Raw genomic sequence first — 22176 nt, 5'->3', positions numbered from 1 at the left:
TATATATTCATTGAATTTAGATGCATAACATGAGCCATAAGTAAATTTCCATGTCACTTGGATTCTGCCATTAAAGAAATAACAAATTCATGTTCTTGTTATGATTTGGCATGTGTGTGTTTTTCAACACACAAAAAAGGAAAGCATGCCATCTTTCAAAATGGTTATTAAATAGTTGTGATGTGAATGCAATTTGCACTGAATATATAGGTTTTATTTGTGCTGTTAATGCAGTTGCTTGCTTGATTTGTTCTGCCTTTATGGTTCTTCTCAATAAATTGTACCATCATTCATAAGTTTTATGATATTCATATGTGCCTAAGAATCTCATCTTTTTAATAGAACAATTCAAGACTTACATGTATATGTTGAATTCTCTTCTTATCTTTTTTCTATTGAGAAGTAGCTAACTATTGAGTAAATTTAGAAGAAGAGTGTGTGAATGAGCTGTCTTATAATGAGATTTAAACTTTGAAAATTGTAGGATCATTTCTTTGTGATTTTTCATTACTAATGTGAGTGTCTGTTGAAATTCTTCTAGAGTTAAGTTCGAGCATATCAGTAATCACTATGCATTTTCTATTAATGCACCGGTAAAAGTTTTAAGTCTTCTAAGGAGTAAAGGGCCTTTTTTGAGAGGCTAAGTATCTGAATTGTTGGACAAACATTTTTTTGGTTGTCTGTGACCTTTTTATTTATCACTTTTTCCCTTTTATTTTCTTCTAAACTATCAACTTCTTTTGAATAAATGAACAGTCATAATAAACTTGTGTATATCTGAGTTGGTACTTATTAATTGTACTTCATGTCCTACAATGTCGTTGTGCCTGAAGGCTGGAAAACTACATCTGGGGATCTGATATATGAAGCTCCTTGACGAGCAAGGCTATGAATCTTGGTTGTTGTGGCTCGAGAATTCTTGGTATTAGAGTCTGTATGTTTTGTCCAGGCTTAGTGACCCTCATCTGAACATCTTTCATCATGTTGAAAGAGTCTCTAGAGAATTTGTCTTACGGTCTTACTCACATTGCATGTGACGATGGAGAATTCTTCAACTATTGTTGTTGTTATGGTAGGTTGTCTTGAACTCTAGATGTTGATCAGGCATCAATTTGGTACCAAATTTATATGATTGTTGTGTGAAATTCAATTAGTGTTTAATAATTCTGGTTCAAAATTTTAAATATCCTTTTAATTTTTACACTAATAAGCTTGAGCCATCATTTTCCATGAAATTATAATATATAACTGCTTTTTTGAAGTTCATTTGATATTCTCTGCATGTTGCCGGCATAGAGATGACCATAAAATAACTTTTGTTCAGCCATTTGACATAAGTTGATTACTGTTTGTTTTTTATTGTGGTCTGTCATTTGTACAGTAGTCTTTCATAGTAATAACATTCTAGTCTAAGTTTTCCGTGATTTAAATAACCTGACTGACTGGATGTATAAATTAAGACTGTTTATGCCCTCAAACATGTTTTATTTTATTAAGCTATAAGCTACAATATATTATTATATTGTTGTACTATATAGTGTTGTGTCATGTTTTTGTTCAGTGACTTGCTTATGAAAGTACAAGGGGTTATTGTGGATATTTCTTGTCAAGTGACTATCTTAGTTGGCCTTCTTTTTCCCTTTTCAGGTTCTTCACAACATTGCTGTTGTTACATATTTTCGACATGATTGTTCTGATCCTAGGAATCTGTTTAGTGTACCTAATATAGTTAAAGCTATGCTAATCAATATTTGCTTATTCGTTTTGGGGCCTGAATAACTGTGTGTAGAAGAACTTTTTAAAGTCATAGTAGCATTAAGTTCAGTTCTTTTGCTGTTTCGCCTTGTGATCTTTGACTTATATCAATTAACAAATTTTTTTTCAGAGATTGTTAGAACAATATGGAAATCTTGCACTTTATATCTGTGGCAAGATATTTTTTTTTTTTTGAGAAATAGCCAACTGGTATTGTTAACTATGCAACAGCTTTAACTTTGTGAACATGCCTATTCCAATTTTAGTGTCATCACACTTAGGTAAACGACCAAAGATTCAGTTTTGCCTCTTTCTTTTATTCATATAAGCCAAAGTAGTTTGCTTTACTTTTGGAGGACATTTTTTGTATCATGATACATTTTTAAACTTCCCAACTTGATGTTGTTTTGCTCAAAAACTTCTACCTTAATAGTTTTGTTGCAAATAATGCATGTGACAACATTAGGGACTTTCAGGTGCTTTAAATAGTTGTATATCTATCGAGGGTTCTGTTAAATGTTTCTTGATAATGATTCTTCTAGTGTGTATATAATTATCATTGTACCTAAAATATAATTTGAATCGTCATGTTAAATTAATTTATTAAAGGGAGGAGAGGAAAGGGGAGAGAAGAAGATGGCGGGAAACAAGGAGGACAATGACAAAAGTGGAAACCTACAAAGAGGTGAGGAGATAAGATGAAATAGAAGATGATGAAAATGATACAAAAAAGGTGAAAGAGGGGAAGTGCAAGTGCCATGATAGTCTATTTATTTGCATTTGCAATCTCAATGGGAGCCTTAGCCAGTCCTTTTATTTACATTATAAAAGGAATTATAGAGGAGAGGAGGTGAGAGATGAAGCAATAGAGGGCAAGGCCTGCTGGCCATGGCAGTGGAAGGAGCTGCCTATGCACGGAGGAGAGGAAGGAGGGAGGGTTTTGCACAAAGAAGAGAGGTTGGCAGGGAGGAAAAGAAAGAATGGAGGAAAAGGTAGCGAACAAAAGAGGATATATATTAGATGGAGGAGAATCAAATGGTGGTAGTGGATTGACAGTGATGGCAGTTTTGTGTGTGTGTGTTGGGGAGAGGGGGGTGGAGTGGTTGGTGGTGCGGTTCACGTGAGGTCAATCACACATTTTCTTGTTCTTGGTGGTGAGAATTTGTTTTAAATTTGGCTTTGCCAACATGTACTTTTTGACTAATTGATTGTTTCTGTTGTAGGAACAAAGTGAATAACTTGCTTGTTCTTCTCGAGGACAGATCGAATCTGGTAATAATAGTGAGAATAATGTGTCAAGATCTAAAGTGAATATTGCTTCGCTTCATCAACTTTCTGCAATAAATAGTGGCAGAATTGTTAATGCAGAAGAGTTTGACACTTCAGTAACACTGTTGAACATTGTACATAGTTCTGCATCTACTTCTTGACCAAAACTTCCTTTTTCCAGGGTCATTGAATGCAAATCAAATACTGTTCATAACTTCATATAGTGACACTATGCTTGCTCCATTTTGGTGAACTACAGGCTGTTGTTCTCTACCATGTCCATGAATATGCACGTGCATTATTTCTCCTAGAAACATTATATCAGAACATTGAGCCCATCGATGAGGTTTTGTCACTTAGTCATCTTATGTGTCCATGTGATGTTCTTTTTTTTTTCAACCAGTGGTTTGTACCATGCAGAGAATTGTTCTTCATGTGTGCCTCCTGCTACTGGATGTTTGCATTAGCCTGCCGAGATGCTTCAAACGCTGCAGTAAGTTTTTATGGATATATAATTTATATTTATTTTCCCGGTTCAATGTTTGTTCTACGCGGATCATGTGATAAAACTGGTGTTATGCACTTTTGGACTAGAACACAAAACTCCTTCTGTGACTTGTTGGTATAATAATATCTGTATTATGTATTGTTACCTTCTCTTACTATAAGCTACTTAAATATTGTTGCTGATAATTAAGCTGATTCTGAAAAACTGAAGGAAAAAGAATTCTTTTGCCTGTAGTAGAACTTGGTGCCTTGGTGTGGTGTTCATGGAGCCTATCCAGCATTTACAGGCTGGAGCTTTTGTTGTTTCATTACCTTTGATTCATCATTAGTTAGGTTTATTTTGTGAATCATGTTGTGTTTGAGGTTATCCTTCAGTATGCCGACTCATGTCTGATTGGAAACTGTGATTGCAAAAACCAAGGTTCGCCGTATCGTACCGTACCGGTGTTTCGACCCGGGCTCGGTACCGGTACGGTACGGTATACCGCTCGGTACACCCAGGTGTACCGAGTACTGTACACTGCTACAGCGCTACTGTACACTGCTGCAGTGCTCGATACGGTACGGGACGGTCCGCGTACCGCTGGCCTGTCGAACCGGTACGTGCCGCCCGTACCGGGCGGTACGGTCCGGTATGACGAACCTTGGCAAAAACTAATGGATGGGTGTCCTGAGGTTTGTGGCATTACTTATCTTTTAGGAAATACCATAGGTTTGGGAGTCCAGTGCATGTGAGATATGAAACCTTGTTGCAATCTTGGGTTTGGATTCATCTTTTCCTCTTTTCTCTTTCTTCTACTCTTTTTTGCTTTTACGTTCTTTCCCTGTTCTCACACATTTTCAGCACAACAGTCAGCCATCTCCTTCAGAAACCTAACTCAACATCTCATGCATCTAGGCAATGGTATATCACCAACTTTGAAAACCCAAATAGTTGTTTTCTGTTACTCTACATTCTGACGACAAGTTTCGGAATATCTACTTAAGTCTCTTGATGTCCAACTATTTTTTAAAATTTTATTACAACACCAGTTTTTTTTTTCTACCCAATATGCATCCAATCAAGTTGATTTACCATTTACTTAAGAAAGTTAGGCGTATCTGAGGTTGCTTAAACTTTCTTTATACCTAGATCATGCATGTGTATCGAATGTGACAGTAGTTTTGACTAGCCAAATACTCCAAATCTTATTGGTTAAAGAAATGCTGACTCACTTAGGCCCATAAGATGATTTACACAACAATGTATTTACAAAGAGTAAAGATGCCAAGAGCTTTCACGAATTGCCACTTCTTCAAGGTGGTCCTATAGTGATCATGGCTCTTGTCACGAATTACCCGAGGAAACGGGGAGCTCAAGTGGATCAACAACAACAACAAAGGCGTAATGTGTCAACACTTCGGGGTTGACTGAATACATCTTTTATCGTCATGGTGCTCCATAGAAAATCATATTTTTAGTGAGTATTTAACTTCCCATTTATAGTTCCTAGTAAAGTATTTTTGTCTCCCTCTATCTGTCCTCGTAACACTCATAGTAATTGTTTCTCCTCTTTAAGCACAATATCAACATGTTTCCTTAGCATATGTTCATACCAACTTAGACCATTCTCTCTCAACCACATTTAATTGTTCACAAATAAAAAAAATATTTTTTTTTCTAGTAACACTACACATCCACCTCAACATTCTCATTTAAGCGATATAGTTTTTTGTGTATGTCATTTTTTAATTGTCCAACTTTTGGAACTAACAAAATGCTTCTTTTAATATAAGAGATACTTGATGATAACATAAGGCTCCCGACGTTCCTCTCAATTTTAATCACCCATTTTTTTTATTATGAATGTTATTTTCATCAATAATAATCAATCCAAGATACCTAAAGCTTTTAAGCAGTATATCTAACATTTGTGCTGTTTTTTTGTGGGATTTGCATGTGATGGACCTAGAAGTGTTTTGGGTTAAGCTCATGAGAATGCTTGAGTTTTGAAATATTTGGTTCTTGATAACGATCTTGAAATCCTGATATTGAGTGAATCCCTAAATTCTTGTAGTACCACGAGGAACTCGTTTCTTTTTTCTGCTGACACCAGTTGAAATATTTGGTACCTGATAATGATCTTGAAATCCTGATCTTGAGTGACTCCCTAAATTCTTGTAGTACCACGAGGAACTCGTTTTTTTTTTCTGCTGAAACCTGTTGAAATATTTGGTACCGGATAATGATCTTGAAATCCTGATGTTGAGTGAATCCCTAAATTCTTGTAGTACCACGAGGAACTCGTTTCTTTATTCTGCTGAAACCTGTTGAAATATTTGGTACCTGATAACAATCTTGAAATCCTGCTGTTGAGTGAATCCCTATATTCTTGTAGTACCACAAGGAATTTCTTTCTTTTTTTCTACTGAAACCTGTGTCCTCAGATAATTGGGATTGTTTATTCTATATTCTGTCCTTGTGTGCTTGGACAATGTGATTGTTGTTGTACTGCATAGAACTGCATAGTTGGTTTGATAGCTTTGTATTAGTAATCCCACAGCACTGCTCTATGTTGGATCAGGAAACTTCTCAAAATCTATTTGGAATTTTGGCTCCCCTGTCATAATAGGTGTTGGGACTTCTATGGCCTTGTTTTTGTTGTTTTAGTGTGTCATAATAGACTTCCACAACATGTGCTTCTTGGTATGCTGCTCCACGGCTTCCTTGACACTATATCCGTCTTAGGTTAAAATGCCGAGAGATATTGCATGGACAGGTACCTATGTGGTATTTTAGTTGGTGCTAACGATTTGATCTTGAAACTAATGGTAGTACTCATTTTCATGTTAAATGAATAAACAGATGTCGTTCTTGCTGACTTTTTAATGTGAAAGGTGACTGTTTCCTTGTTGTTCTAATTTGTGATGGTGGGATTCATATGTGCAGAATTTTATCTAGTGTTGTAGTCTTTATGTGTTCTACTTTGCTATGTTGAACATCTTATTCCTTTGTTTCAGGATGTCATTCAATACCTGGAAAATATTTTTGGTGTTGGTCATGCATTAGGGCAAGGAGAAAGTGGAAGCAACATTCAACCTCAGTCTAACCATGGATTAAAATTTTCTGGTATAAATAACATCCCTGCTTCAAATGCGTTCAGTACAGATTTTAGTGGCAGCGTAAATGCTCAAGAAAGTGCTTTGACAAGAACTTTATCAGATGAGACACTAGAATATGAGACTTTATGTTCAACATTGGATACTGGTACTTATAACTTGGAGAGACCTACTACTAATGCTAACTCAAAATTAGCAGTTGTAGCTTCTGCCGTTGATTTAAAGCTAAATTTGCATCTTTACAAGGTCCGACTATTGCTGCTTACAAGGGACCTGAAGGCTGCAATGCCGGAAATTAAGCTCGCTATGAACATAGCACGCTTTGGGGATTCATCTGTCACTTTTGTTGAAGTCTCAGTTAGAATATGCTCGTGGAAACCGACGAAAGGCTATAAAACTATTGATGACATCCAGTAGCAGGTGTGATCCAGGAATGCTTTGTATATTCAACAACAATATGAGGTGCATATATCACCAGCTTGGGAAACATCATACTTCAGCTGTTGTTTTTCTCTAAAGCATTAAAATGCAGCGAGTCTCTTCGGTGTGAGAAATCCCCTGAAGCTTTCTACTTTTTCTCAAGATAAATCACTATATATACTATACAACTGTGGTTTGCAATACTTGCTATGTGGAAGGCCATTGTTTGCAGCTCGGTGTTTTGATAAAACCTGGCCAATCTTTTACAACAGATCCATTCTATGGCTCCGATTTGCTGAATGCTGCTTGTCAGCTCTGGAGAAAGGTCTTCTAAGGAAAAATGGTTCATCATTTGAGGGTGAGGAGGTTAAAGTTCATATAGTTGGATTGTTGACTGATGAGTAATGGTGACTGTACAGTCAACTTCATATACTGAATAAAAGTGAAATGATACAGTCAACTTCTTCACTCTCTAGGAAGGAAGCAGATGATTCCAACAAGGCAACTTCTGCAAGTGCCAAGAACTTGAACCACAAGAATATATTGGTTGGTGATTCAAAAGCATCTAATGCCACATAGGCCTCCATACCTGCTAGTAATGGTGACTTCAAAGAAACCAAGGCAGGTATGATCTTGAGCACTATGTTGGAGAGCTCTCTTTCTTCTTACGAGGAAATATGTGGAAAAGAAATCAACATAAAGCAGGCTGTGCTAGGGAACCTAGCTTATGTGGAATTGTGTCTAGGAAATCCATTGAAAGCATTATCTGCTGCAAAAGAACTTCAGCAATTGAGACAATGTAGACATGTCAGATTCTTTCCTGCTCCTGTAACAATCGGTAGTAGGTGACTGTACAAATGCTCAGTTGATTACCTTATACTAGAAGTTTGTACTGTATCAGAATTAGGGATTTATGTACCCCCACAGATGGCTGTTTGTAGAATAAACGTTCTTACATAGGCGCATGGTGGTGCTGCACATTTATGTGTTTGAACTGTATAGCCCAGGTTTAGGCAAAAAGAGAAGAGCTCCTTTCCTTATCATTCATGTTGTTCTCTCGTTTAAAAGATCCTCTCAGTTCTTGTGATCAGCCTTCTCTGATATGCTGAGGTTGTCATGGATGGACTCGAACCATATGGGCTTTTTGGTGCAATGGTGTGGCAAACAAATTTCTGTAAGTTCTTGGAAATATTTTTTCCCTTTTAGTTCGGTTTTTATTGGAATTTCTTTCACTTTGATCTTACCGTCAAGTTGTTTCCCAAATAGATCCTCTTTTTGATGATATATATATATATATATATATATATATATATGTATGTATATATATATATATGTATGTATATATATATATGTATGTATATATATATGTATGTATGTATATATATATGTATGTATGTATATATATATGTATGTATGTATATATATATGTATGTATGTATATATATATGTATGTATGTATATATATATGTATATATGTATATATGTATATATATATATTATATTGTAAGAGAATGGGATGAAAATTGACTGACTCATAGATAGTTGAATTGAAGCACAAACCAAGGGTTTGGTTTAAGTTAATACAGAGTTAATGGTGACTAAGTTAATCTGATGAATCGTTTAAACGTCCTTGACACTGTAGTCCTCCTTAATTATCATATTAAGAGCATGTCAATTTGGTTTAGGACAATCTTTGTGTCCACGGACCGGGCGCAGAGTGGTTCGCGACGGCCCGCACCCGGTTCGAGGTGGCCCCGAACCGTGTTGGACGGGACGTTGCACGAATCACAAAGCGTAATGCACGAAGAGATCGGGACTCGTGGTGAACATGGTTACTCTTAGGTTTCCTAAAGGCGAACGTGGTGCGATTAACGCTCTCGAATCGCCGCAGGGGCATCATCCGAATCGATTCGGCTCACGGCGGCGCACTCGACGTTCCTTCATCGCCGCCGCATTTACCGAGCAGCACCACCAGCTTCTCCGCCGCGCTCGCGAGCGCTCGTGCGGGATTCACTGCACTGCCCGCTTCTTAATCCGTCACGCCGACCTTAGCCTTCCTTCCCGTTCCATTCTCACCGAAGCTCCGCGACCAAGGACCAAACTTTCTGGGTATCTGCGTTCGCCCGAACCATTCTCCTACTCTCCGAGAGTTTAACTCGTCTCTTCTTCTATTTTCCTGGATTGATTTTGGTGGTTGGAGAGGTGAAGGAGTTCGGGGGCAATGGGACTGGGTCCCGATGAAGCCCCTTCTTGCTTCGTCAGCTTTTTATCTTGAAGCCGTTATGTCTATATTCCTCGCCTTGGCTTAATAATGATGCACCTTCTTTAGGTTCATGTATAGTAGAGATGTTTGTTCCTCTTCTCTAGGTTTATGCTTTGTGTAGATGTTTGCTCATTGGGTTATCTTTGAATACTTTTAGCATTTTCAACCAGTGGTTGTGACCAAATCTTTCTTCTAATCTGCAAATGAAGATGCCCATTCACTTACCTAGATGGAGAAAATCTTCTTTCTGATACGAAAAGTTTACTTGTTTGTAAAAGTTCCGTTATTTATAATTGTTATGAAGATTCATGGACGACTAATTGGAGTGGTTTTGGCCACTTTCTTCTGAAGCGGCGAATTTTTTGTTTGTGCTTCAGTTCTGGATTTACTTCAGAAAAAAAAAAACTGAAGGGAAGTTTGTTGTAATGGTGAACACTGGCTTTTCCGATTTATGCTAAGCTGCTATACATGTAGGAATTTAATCATGTGGATGCATCTTCCTCTTCTTTTTTTGATGAAGTTTGACAAGCATTGGTGTTCAGTAAATTCACCTTGTTTTTGGTTAATTCATTCTAAATAATGAGGAAGTCTGTCTGTACTGGGACAACGAAGAGTAGCGTGGCTTGAAAAGTGTCTTTCTTTCCTTGCTTGCTTCCTTGAGAGAGATTCCACTAAGGAGTGTAACCATGCTTTATCGAAGAATCCTGCAGTCACTTTCTGCCACTTCGTGTAAGTAAAGCAAATCCGTCTGTACCTTGCTGCAGCATGAGAAGCTTTGGTGAAATGAATCAATCGACTCTCCCTGTATTCGTGGACTCATTGAACAAAAACTTAGCCAGTTCAGTAAACACTTAAGAAATTAGAATAAATTCACCTTGTGGTTGTATACATGGGGCATGGACCAATAGTCCCATGTAGGTTGTGACTTGAGTAAGTTTGTGGCTCCCCTTTTTCTTTGATGTGCCTTTTGCACAGGCAAGGCTATGTAGACCATGAGCCAAAGCTGATATTACCTCCAGGGAAAATAGACCATTGGTACACCCCTAATATAAGATACTTATTATTTAAAGGACGAAATGCATAAACTATAAAATTTTACATAGTCATCCTTGAGTTTGCTCAAATTGTATGAATTTTTTTTGTCTTGAGTGAAGATCTTGTGGAATCAGATATTGTTGTCAAGAGATCAACTAATCTATAACTGTTTTTTCTTTCTGAGAGTTAGAAGGGATGAGCAAATAATAGAATAGATGTAACAGTGAAGCTTGGTCATCGTACAAGTGAGCATGGCAATCCTACAAGTACACCAACAATTATGGAAACTACTTTTCAACTAAAAACTAACCAGGAAAGCAACTTCAAGCAAGTTGAAGTATATGACCTTCCGGATCATATGGGAATAATAAGAAGCTTTTGGATCAGATCAAGAACTGCTTATGGGCATAATAAGAAGCTTATGTGAGTATTTGACATTGTTCTACATAGATCCGGGCTAGTCCCATGTGGATCTGGCTTGACTATTTGGATCTGGCTAGATCCATATGGATATGACCTTCCAGATTTAGGTTAGATCATCCAGTTTACACTTTCATAGATCAAGGTCTGATTTGTGCTAGGCCAGGTTAGATCTACATAGACCTAGATTGAATCTTCATGAAAACAACCTATCTCTGCTTGGTTCTAGGTTGGACGCTCACAAATTTAAGCTAGATCCATGTGGTTCCTATATGCTGTGATCCAGAGAGGTGGCTGACGGAGAGATGAACAACTTTTTCATATATGCCGCCTAGGATGAGGATTATGACTGGAGAAATTAATAAAATTTATGAGGGGAAGATGGAAGGTAGTTGATGATTTTGAGCTTATGAGAGCCTCATAGATTGATTTGGTGGGAGTTTGTCATGGTTACTATCTTCCTATCAACTTGGATTTCATAGGTCAGAGTATGAAATTGACTTGTAGTCTCAATTTGTTGAGTCAAAGAAGCCTTAATGTTTGCAAGAGAACAATATTCCTCGACAATCGGTTTTTAAACTCTATCATCAAACCTTTATGGAGTTGTAAATATACAGATCTTGTACTTGATTGATAACTGAACTCCTTTGGTTTTTGCATATCTTATTAGCGTGTACTATGATGTGTACTGGCACTATATGTGCGAGGAGCAATGCCATTCTTATGTTTTAAACACATCATATTGTCCTTCAGCCACAGGCAGATCCTGAGCAAGTATGGTACTCTTTTGGTATTAGGATAACAGGATATTCATGAGGTGGACATCATAACTGGTATTTGCTTATGTTGATGATTGACTTGGTGTCATGTTTGCATACTTGCTTAATGATTGAAGATATCATCTGGTGATTTGTTTCTTGCTAATCTTTGCCCAATCCACCATTAGCTACTTCAGACTTTTTTGCAACTTCACCGTGAGTTCCATCAATCTGGCGAACCTTCGAGTGTCCCTCTACCCTCCACCAGAACAATGTCAACTGCAATGACGATATCTGTTTCATGGTTGCACTTTCCTCCCTTATTGACCACTTAGTTTGTGGCCATTGTCATTGGGAAAGTGATTTTTATAAACTTGGTTTTAATTTTTAATTAGATGTAATAAGGCTATGATTGTGATTGTACTTTAGATTGCGTCAACATTCATGTGGAGTATATTTTTATAAATTTGGTTTAGTTTTCCAAACATTATATTATTTGTTATTTTTTCTCTTCTCAGTAAGAGGATGACAACCTTCTTGGAGCCCTCAAGCTTCTTTCAGGTACGACCCTCCTCTGTTCGTGCCTTCTCCATGCCCTTCCGGTCATATGTCGTATGTTGCTCCAATGGCAACCCCTCCACGGTCGTGCTCCTTGGTAGTTCTCGTGATCTAGAATCACATGAGCGTAAAGTTGTCCGCCTTGGTCTTCCAAGCAAGGGCCGTATGGCTGATGAAACGTTGAGCCTTCTTAAGGTGCCAACCTTCCCTCTTCTTGGATTAACTCCTAGTCTATTTGATTCTTCTATTTTCCAATCATGCCTGACAGAGTTTTCTTTGTTGTTCTTAGAATTGCCAGTTGTCTGTAAGGCAACTTAATCCACGACAATATGTAGCTGATATCCCACAGGTGATTTTCTTTCATTGCTGATATCCTTTGTATTGTGACTTTGTTTACTCAATATAAGCACTGTGTTCATGAAGATGTGAAGATGGTAGCAATCTACAAATGTCCTGGTTGTATTTTGTGTTGGCTTAGTACAATCACTATACTTTGTTTCAACAAGATCAATCCAAGTTTGTTTTGATTTATAAATAACATATATTTTTGTATATAAATTATACATCACTGTACCGCCATTACTTGTAATGCTACTCTATAATTGGTATAAGTGCAACATATACATGCCTGATTACATTACATGTTACACTACTCTATAATTGATCCACTTGTTTTGTCATTTGATGGTATTCATCTTGTAGCCTTGTCAATCTTGTTCCTGGAGGAGTTGAATTATAGGTTTACCTTTAAGACGCAAAACTTGGAAGTCTGTTTTACTTATGAATTGGCTACTCTGTTTCCAATGTTGATTATATTTATGGGCCTGGATTCCAAGTTTAAGTTGGAGATTAATTTAAGTACAGTAGCTAATGAGATACTATGTACTATCCAGGCAATCACCTGCGGAAAAACATCTATGTTGCTATTTTCATTTTACCAGTTCTTTGATGTGGCTTTTAGGTTGAGGTATAAATAAAATAGATGAAACCATTTATCTACCACATTTTTAGAGTTGCTAGTGACACTTTATTTTTTTTTACCATCTTCATCAGTTCTCTTTCTTTTTTTAAAAGGAAAATTCTTCAAGCTGACATAAATCTTACCATGCCTAGGTTAGCTTTTGTTACATGGCTTGTGACAACTGTAAATGTTTCTTTTTTCTTTCTAACTTTTTCTTTCACCAGTTGTCACCCGAATTTAGCATCTTTTAAGGTAATGCTCATGTGTTATAGATTGTGACATCCACAAATGTTATTTTCAGCTCTCAAACTTGGAGGTGTGGTTTCAGCGACCCAAAGATATAGTTTGCAAAATACAGTCAGGTGATTTGGACCTTGGTATTGTTGGTTTTGACACAGTTTGTGAGTGTGGACAGGTAATTATGTTGTATCACTAATATCTAGACTATTGCTACTTAAATAATAGTGTATTCTGTAAACGCTAATGCTAGAAAGCCATGTTTATTGTTGATTTTTATCAAACATTGCAAAATGGAAACTGGAAACCAGAGAAATAACATTTAGCTGCAATTTACGAAGCACCTTATTTGGTGTTATTTGTAAGTTAGGCATGCCTTTTGTAATATGTAGCTGTTTTCTAGGCTTGATATATAATGTCTATGGCTTCATAATATATCAGCTGGAATTGGCAAAATATTGTAAGTCAAATTCAAGGGCCTGTTACTGTTCTAGATTTATTATCCTAATCTTTATGTGATGCTGTGTGGTTAAAGAAATCAATACAAGTGCTTCAGTTTCCTTAGAGTATGTCACAACTAACATGACCATTCTTGACCCTAGTTAGCCTATTTTGAAGCTAATTTCAAGCACATGACATACATGGACAGAGCAAATCTTCCATTTCTTTGAGTTTCTTTGCTTGGGCAAGAATGTATATTGACCATTTGGCCAGAGCCTCATGCAACCTGCTACCTATTTTTTAAGTTATTTGCACACAACTTTTAGTAATTATTTGTCTAGTTGTTGGTGATTAGTCTTTACTAGATTGTCTAACTTTCCATAACAATGAAAGGATCACTTGAGATTGGATATCTGGTCAACTAATGCACTTTGCCAATACTTATTGAGAGTTGATATTTGTCTAAATCATACCTTTATGACACATTTTTGCTGTTTGATCTGTGATTATTTCTGCTTCTACCCCTCTAGGGTTAGAGTTCTCCTCAGAAGTTATCTTTCATTTTTTCTTCTTTTAGTCTGATATTGAGGTCAAGAAGGGCTCTGAGATGGAAACTGTCAACTTCTGGAATAATCTGCTGTTGACAATCTGAAATTAGTCTAGGTCCACTAAGGTTGTTGCGACATTTAAAAAAAAAGCAGAGAGGTTCTAGTAATGACATCCAAAGGGAGTTATATTAGAACTTATTCAATATTCATCAGTTGATGTACTAATGACCTAGAGTATCTTTTCCTTTTTTGTTAGTTCCTCGTACTTGGGTAAAGTTTGCACCCAAATTGTGTTTGATTCTTGTTATAGATCTTCTCCGTTTCTTATCACAAGTTTGGGATTTGCACACTTGATACATTTTTCATGTATAATGATACAACAATTGTGAACACATAGGGTTAGATTGATGTAACACTTCCCAGACCCCACATTGACAATAGCCTTGTGAATTAAGTTCACACTTTTTCTTTAGACATGTAATCTAGGGTTTTCAAGATAGATGGCATACTAGTGAGCATCATGGCAAGGGACATGAACCCAAACTGGTACATACATGAATAAAATATTTATATGATTATCAAATAAGCTATTTAATCAATTCTAGCAGATATATTCAACAATGAATGTCAATGGGCAACGAAATAGAACAGTGAAATATTATTAGGAGTTTAGGACCAACCCTCTTAACATCTGAGTCCTCCAACTCGAGGAGAAAAGACAACCCAAGGATCTAAACTAAGAAAAAGTGGTCACTTTATTGCTAAAAAATTAGTAAAACAACAAGGATATATGTAGAATACTTACAATCCTATATAGACTAATGCCAATTTGTACCTATATATTGAAGTCAGTCATTTGGAGTGATAAGGTAGTGAAGCTGGATTCACATCCAGAAAATGTTGCAACTTTGTAATCTTATGTTAGAGTTGTAGGATCTCATAAGTTATCTAGAAAATCCAAAGATTGTTGGGAATAAGTCTAACTTCACCTTTCCTAGGAACACTAGAGAGCACACTGGTAAGAGTCTCATGCACTGTGTCATCTCTTTTTTTCTTTTTCGGGGGTAACAGTTTAGCTGTGTAGATGGCTTGAAACAGGGGTTGGTATCAATCTTGGCTACATGCTGATATAACATTTTTCCAGTGAGGATGGCTCCTTGCTGAACCATGGACAGAAGACATCAAATAAGTGTAAAAGGTAGTGTCACAAATGATTGTGCTTTTTTTTCTTTTGCCTTATATATAGCTCAAATAAATCATAAACAAATTGAAGTTAGGGAAAAGTGAATTAGTTCAGGAGATTGATCCGCTGTGGTTTTGTAATGGAACATATTGTGACAGATGATTTTGATCATCTCTTTGATAAAGGTTCTAACAAAGCTTGTTTGTTTCTTGATTGAAAACCTACTTATCAATTTCTATTTGAATCTAAAATTGCTGATTTAGAAATTCATCTGACACTATCATTGTTCAGTATGCTCTATGTTGAATTGGTTTTCTGGTTTACTTTTATCAAGACTTGTATACATGGGTATTTTTCTAAAAAGATTTGGAATGTTTATATTGTAATTTTGCAGGGAAATGATGATTTAATTGTAGTTCACGAGGCACTTGGTTTTGGAGCCTGTCGTTTATCAATTGCGGTTTGTATGCACTGGTTTGGTTGTTATTATTCAAAGGAAGATCTTTTGGTTTCTAATCTGGATTTAAATTGAAAAAAGAATTGTTACTTCTACTCAGATTCCCAAGTATGGAATATTTGAAAATGTAAATTCCCTGGGTGAGTTAGCAAAAATGCCTCAATGGACAAAGGACCGACCTCTGCGGATAGAAACTGGATTCTCATACGTATGCTGTCTTCCAAGGTTTTTCTCTTTTGCTTCATTGGTATCCGGTGCTTAATTGTTGAGCTGTTAAACTCTCTCTGCACAGCTGGGGAACAAATTCTTTAAGGAGAAGGGTTTTGAGCATGTCAGATTTCAACGCTCCGAGGGGGCACTTGAGGCTTACCCTGCTGTAAGAATCCTTTTCGAACCTGTTTTCCCAGTGTGAACAAATTTTTATCTTTTTGTTGATAGGTAATATTGGCTCACAAAATATATATATATATATATATATATATTCAAATATGTAATTGTGCTCACACAATGTGTGTATATGTTCAGACAAGTGTGTTGTCGGGTTCTATGGAAATTAGCCTTGCCCGTGACGGTAAGGTTGCTTGTTTGCAACCTGAGTAGGCTGCATGCATTTATCCTAATTCAATCCTGCAATAGGAACCTTGAGGCCAAGACGCGAACTTAGCTTGAGTTGCCTAAGTCGCGAAGAGTCCTTGCGCCAACTTCTCGGATTTAGTTAGGATTGCCTAAGTCATGACGCGCCCTTGCAATATGCTTCCGCAAAGGTTAGCTAATTTGTAACCTCACTTAGGTCCAGAAGAATCTGTAAAAGAGAAAGTTGATTAGTTTGAAAACGAGCAACGGATAAGTCCCAATATTTCGTGGAAATGGAAGCTTTACAAGCAATTCAGCGAGCACCTTGCGTGTATAAAAGAAAAGAGGGGAATGAGGAAAACAAGGCCTTTAGATGGTAGAACGAACAATTGCAAGTCCACAAACAACTACTCACTGGGTGCCGAGCGCAAAGGCAAGTTCCCGTCAAGAAATCGTACGAACTTGTGAAGATTTTTCAACGCTCGACAATATACCGAAGCTCCATCCATCCCTGTGCCACCCGGGGGGTTCCGGGGTGTTGAGATGGTTGACGTTTCGCGTGCAGCTGCGACTTGCAGAAAACAAGTTGTGGCATGCGAAAACGGAGTTGTTTTAGCCAGTTCAGCCCGACACGGCGAGCGGTCGCACTGTAGCGCTGCAACCTGTTCGAACATACATTTTTACAAGCAAAAACATACAAAACTAAGGCAAAACATGCTATCATGTCTCGGTACAAGCATGCAAAAGCGACGAACGGTTCGTTGAACGAAGTTGTTGCAGGTGCGCGATGATCGTTCGTGACAACTCATGTACCAGTTTCCTATTAGCTCACTAATAACCTCATTTGGCATTGTACATTGTACTACTCATAGCCAGGGTCCAATTTTATAAATCGTTCTATGAATTATGGGTATTGTTAGGGGTAATCAATAAAAATCAAGTTCAATTTTTATATATGTATATGCACCTTTATGTGTGCGCTTATATAGTCAAAGCTTTTTAAATTTATGTTAAAATTCTTGTTCATTTCTTTGAGCCTTGCTAGGCTTTTGTGATTGCACAAACTAGATTAGAACTTTTGTAATCCACTATACTGAGGTTCTAAATACCAGTCAAATTTTGGTTTTTGTAATCTTTTGGACTGGTACAATATTAGTATACCAGATGGTATACCAAATGCCATCCTGTACCACTTGGTATCGTTGAATAAAATGATAAATAACAAAGTGAACAGTATCATACCAGTATCAGCCATATGATCTGATACTGATGCTTGGTTAGGCTGGTAATATTGGTTGGTACATAGAAGACTTCTGTAAAAATTTTAGTTGCCAATTGTCGTATCAGTTAATTTCATGCCTCAGTTATGATGTTAGCCAAATGAATTTTCCTCGTCTTATGCCATATTTAAAATTACTTCCAATAAGTTATTAATAATTGCCAGTGACAGACAGTTCCGTTTTTGCATATATAGTTATACATGGAATTATGGGACTGCTTTCATGGTTATACATGTTCTGTTTCAGACGCAAGTTGGTTTTGCAAGCTTAGTGGTGTATAAGTATTGTTGTGCTACCTGCTGTACAACTTTAAGTAGGTAGCTTCCTTATCTGTTTTGGGAAATGAAAATAAGATTATACGCTATAGAATAAAGAAAATTGATAGGTTTAGCCAATGAGGATTTCTTTCCTTCAGGTGGTATTCTCCAAATAACAAAATATGTTCCAGAGTATTGTGTGACTGCCTTCTCTGTGAATATTTATATCCTATTCTGATATCTAGATTTGGCACTTTGGGAATCTACTTTCTTTTCTTCATTAGATAATTTGATCGGTTGTTATTGATTGACTCAAGGATTTCAATTTCAGTCTGATGCCAGTTTTGATAATCTACTGGAGCTGTATAGTATCAGTATACTGATCCATATTGCCTTGTATCAGTTGAATAAATATTATCACGATTGGTACCAGACCATTTGGTATGACACCAATCTTTGCTCAAACTGGTAAATGTCACCAACCGGTATTTGAAACAATAGATTGACTCGTATAAGTGATATAATCAAATTGATCAAAAAGCCTGAAACGTGGAAATGACTCCAACCTGGTTTTTGAAACTGATTTCTGAAAGTACTTTCTAAAAATTAAAAGTTACTATATTTTTTGGTACAGTCATAATTTGCATTGTGTATCTTCTTTGTCCTATTTTAACTCTCCCGCATTTGGTTTTGCATGAGATTGCTGTAAATGTGGCACCCTTCTGTTAGTCACATTATTTATTTGCTTGGTTATCCATTTAAGTAAACAATCTGACTGGTTTGCTCTTCAAATGCTTATCATAAAAGTTTCTTGGATACTATATTCTGTTACATTTTACTTCAAAAATCGTGTTGTCTGTGTAGCACTTAGTTGTGAATGTGTTGGCTAACTATTTTATGTTGGTTTTCCAACTATTTATTATCTTCTGGGTATTAGATTTTTCAGTGGGAGAATACCATTATTCCTTTCAATGTTGTGTAACTATTTTTGTTGCTTATTTATTTTAAACTTCTTTCCCTTTCCATTCTCTTTGACAAGTAGTTGAAATTGGAATTGCCATCAATACATGGACTGAATTTATACTTGCAACATCTTTGAGTTCTGTCTTGAGTGCCATTTGCTTGCTGCTCAGGCTAATATAAACATCAAATATTTGGATTCCTCAAATTTTCCATGAGAACTTATCTTTGCTTTGGGTAAGTTCATAGTCATACTTGTAATGGTAAACTGTGAGAATTTTCTGGTGTTTTATATTGTTTCAGATGGGCACAACTGATGCTATTCTGGATCTTGTGAGCAGTGGAACAACATTACGAGAAAACAACTTGAAAGAAATCGAAGGTGGTGTTGTTTTAGAAAGCCAAGTACGTGTTAACCTTTTAATATCACTCAGTGCTATTACCTATGGAATGAAAAAAGATTAGTTTATTTTCTTTTAATCCGCTTCTGTTACGTTGGCTGTTCTGCAGGCTGTGCTTGTTGCAAGCAGGAGATCCTTAAACATGCGCAAGGGTGCATTGGAAATTACTCATGAGATACTTGAAAGGCTCGAGGCACATTTAAGGGCAATTGGGGTCGTAACGGTACGGCGAACAGGTTTTTGGTTGTCGTGATCATCTTCTTGTTTTCTTTTGTTTATTTGTGTTTCCATGATATAATGCAAGGTCGTCGCAAATATGAGGGGCAATAGTGCAGAAGAAGTGGCTGAGAGAGTTCTAAGTCAACCATCATTATCTGGCTTGCAGGTAAATGGTACACTAAACCAAGTCCAGTTATTAATATAATTCCTGATGCCCATATCCTAGGGACCTCTACTGCTGCCTTACCACTGCCTTGTCACACATCTGTGCATCATTACTGCTGCTGAAAGAGAGAGGGATTCCTGTGTTTTCTTGGGTTTGAAATCCTCTAGATCATCTCCAAATAGAAGGAAAACTACATTTCTCACAAATGCCTCATCCAGTAATGAGGAGAAAAAAGAGATGAAAAGAGTGCAACATAGTTTGCTGTAACAGTTTCAGATTGGTTACAGATGATATGACATAATACAATATTCTCTAGCCAATTTAATTTTTTTATGCTTAGGGGAATGAATAGGGCAAAATTGAGTCAGCCAATTTAGTATTTTCCCTACTAATTGTTTTCTATAACTTAACCTAACCTACTAAGTTGATTTCAGTAGGCTCTCCAAATTATGACTATAGGTCTCCATTGTATCCTTGTTGAGCTTTGGCTGTAAACAATGTTTTAAACAAAACCAGTATGGTGTTGTGAGTTGAGCAGTCTAGCAACCTTATCTCGTGCTATATCTCTTGGGATCACCAGAAACAAAGCAGGATACTTGATTTGATACTGATACTAGTTGGTTGGATAGGTATGGTATTGGTTTTTAGTATACCATGTGCCAGTATAGATTATGTGTGGGCATTGATGGGACCAGCTGGTATCATATTTGGACCTGTCCTTTCCCTTTTTGATGCATGTTTGATCCCAACTTTTTAATATATTTTCATGACCTTTATGAACTGTGTCATGTAAAAATAGAAGTAAAACATCATACTGGACTGGTCTTTTGAAGGTTTTCACCTTCAATGCATATTTGACCCCCGTTGTTCTAAATTTTTTTATCTATCATTTATTGTATCATGAAAACAAGGAAACTAAAACTTCCAAAAACATAAAATTAATCATATACATTTTTTGTAGGCTCCTAATACCAAAATGAATGATATTCCTTCCCTAGTTAAATGATATTAGTAGACTTTGTGGTACATGTTGGCATTATCATAGTAACTTGATCGCTGGATAATGGCCCTATATATTACAGACTTGATATGCTTCTCCATCTGATAAAGATGGGAGAGGGGCAATGGTTCCATCTGCAATTGAGCACCAACACTGCTATCACTTTGCTTCTCTAGTGGGCAATAGGAGGCCTCTGCACTCTTAGCTAGGCTCCCTCTCATTTCCTCAAAGTCGGTATCTGTCTTCTCCTTACCTTTTCCCTTCCTCATAAATTTTCATAGACTTGAAGCTATGATCTTTCATCCTAGTTACACCAGTAAATCTCTGCTCCATGTGCCACCTACCTCTCTTAGGTTGTGGCAATGCGGGCACTAGCCATCATGATTGATTCTATTGACATCACTATCGTCGGCCTTACAAAAAGTGATATTTCTTAATATGCTTGCAATTTGTGGTTTTCTTTTCTTTTTGGCAATTTATTGGAAGTATTGTCATTGATGGATTTCGTTGCTCTTAATTTGCTTCTGTTGATTTTAAACTTATATTTATTCATTGAAACAGGGGCCTACTGTAAGTCCGGTGTTTCGCAGTCGTGATGGCAAGGTCGTATTAGACTTTTTTGCGATTGTCATATGTGTTCCCCAAAAGGAACTTTACAAGTCTGTTCAGCAACTGAGATCAGTGAGATGCCTTCCAAAACATGGATTCTATTTATACATCTATTTGTGCTATCTTGTCTACTTGGATTGTCAGAACCCATTCGAGAAACTCTTTCATTTAATCTATTTTACAACCATAAAGAGATATCTAGCTTTTTGTTGATTACTTCACGCTTCCAAGATTATTCATCTCAACTTCTTCGTCTACTGCAGATCGGTGGCAGCGGGGTCTTGGTTTCTGACCTGACTTATATTTTCGAGGAAGAGACCCCAAGATGGCGCAGGCTTCTTTCTGAGCTTGGATTATAATCCTCGTCATCAAGCACTTTGCGGTGTTATCTATTTCGTAGCAACAAACTAGGATTTGAGCATCAAATGGAGTCCATTTATTTAGTTCATGTATAATACTCGGACACCAAAGTTAAACCTTTCTGATTATGTTGATGAACTTTTCATGGACAACTGGAGAACACGGGTGGTGCATAAGCATTGTGGAATGTGTCAGACAACACGGGTCGTGCATAAGCATTGTGGAATGTGTCGACATATCGAGACATGCAGCTTTTCTTAGAGCTCATGATGGAAATTTCACTGTAATAAATTAGTAGCATTCGATTTTTTTTTTATCGTTTGACCTTTCTTGTTGGCTTGTTTGATGGATGCTGGTTAATGTTGGTAGATTGAATGGCCACTGTGCTTGACATTTCTCATTTTAATAAAACATACAAAATAATTGCGCATAAATTATAA

The 22176-nt window shown here is 36.9% G+C and overlaps 1 protein-coding gene and 1 pseudogene across 1 annotated transcript; both read left to right on the top strand.

Annotated features, from left to right (window-relative positions):
• The first annotated feature begins 1039 nt into the window (after positions 1 to 1039).
• Positions 1040 to 8218, top strand: LOC135626339 (uncharacterized; annotated as a pseudogene).
• A 657-nt stretch (positions 8219 to 8875) lies between these two features.
• Positions 8876 to 22052, top strand: LOC135627838 (ATP phosphoribosyltransferase, chloroplastic-like). The gene is made up of 12 exons (XM_065134199.1): positions 8876 to 9159; positions 12045 to 12279; positions 12374 to 12433; positions 13347 to 13460; positions 15849 to 15914; positions 16012 to 16119; positions 16204 to 16287; positions 19285 to 19386; positions 19492 to 19605; positions 19687 to 19767; positions 21329 to 21448; positions 21640 to 22052. The coding sequence occupies exons 1-12, from the start codon at positions 8879 to 8881 to the stop codon at positions 21733 to 21735; spliced, it is 1461 nt and encodes a 486-aa protein (XP_064990271.1). The 5' UTR covers positions 8876 to 8878; the 3' UTR covers positions 21736 to 22052.
• Positions 22053 to 22176: the final 124 nt, after the last annotated feature.

This window comes from Musa acuminata, chromosome BXJ2-11 (genome assembly GCF_036884655.1).
Source record: "Musa acuminata AAA Group cultivar baxijiao chromosome BXJ2-11, Cavendish_Baxijiao_AAA, whole genome shotgun sequence".
In the NCBI taxonomy this organism is placed as follows: domain Eukaryota; kingdom Viridiplantae; phylum Streptophyta; class Magnoliopsida; order Zingiberales; family Musaceae; genus Musa; species Musa acuminata.
This window is presented reverse-complemented; position numbering and strand designations above follow the sequence as displayed.